Genomic DNA, 314 nt, shown 5'->3' with positions numbered 1-314 from the left:
ACCTCCAGCGCGTCTGTGGGGCTCCTCAGCCGCGTGGCCGTGGGGCACAGGGCCCCTTGCCGCTCGGGCTCCCAGTTCAACGTGCCCCCCAGTGCCCTATTTGTGGCCCGGCCCGTGGGGATCTGCTCCATGATGAAACTGCCAGTTCAGGCATCGACGGAAGGACTGGACGCAGCTTTTGTTGGTGTCCCTCTAGACACGGGCACGTCCAACCGGCCGGGAGCCAGGTAAGGGCTGGCTGCGGTGCCAGGGGTGCCGATGTATGGCTCTGGCTGGCCAATGTGGCTCTCCTCACACCTGGGAGCGTGGGGTCA

The 314-nt window shown here is 66.2% G+C and overlaps 1 protein-coding gene across 1 annotated transcript in view; it reads left to right on the top strand.

Annotated features, from left to right (window-relative positions):
- AGMAT (agmatinase (putative)) overlaps positions 1 to 314 on the top strand; it is a 5,161-nt gene that overhangs the window by 680 nt on the left and 4,167 nt on the right. Inside the window, 1 exon segment of the mRNA XM_029084278.1 lies at positions 9 to 304. Within this exon segment, the coding sequence (XP_028940111.1) occupies positions 9 to 304 (296 nt within the window).

Source organism: Antrostomus carolinensis, unplaced genomic scaffold (genome assembly GCF_000700745.2).
Source record: "Antrostomus carolinensis isolate BGI_N321 unplaced genomic scaffold, ASM70074v2 scaffold13123, whole genome shotgun sequence".
NCBI classification, from domain to species: Eukaryota; Metazoa; Chordata; class Aves; order Caprimulgiformes; family Caprimulgidae; genus Antrostomus; species Antrostomus carolinensis.
This window is presented reverse-complemented; position numbering and strand designations above follow the sequence as displayed.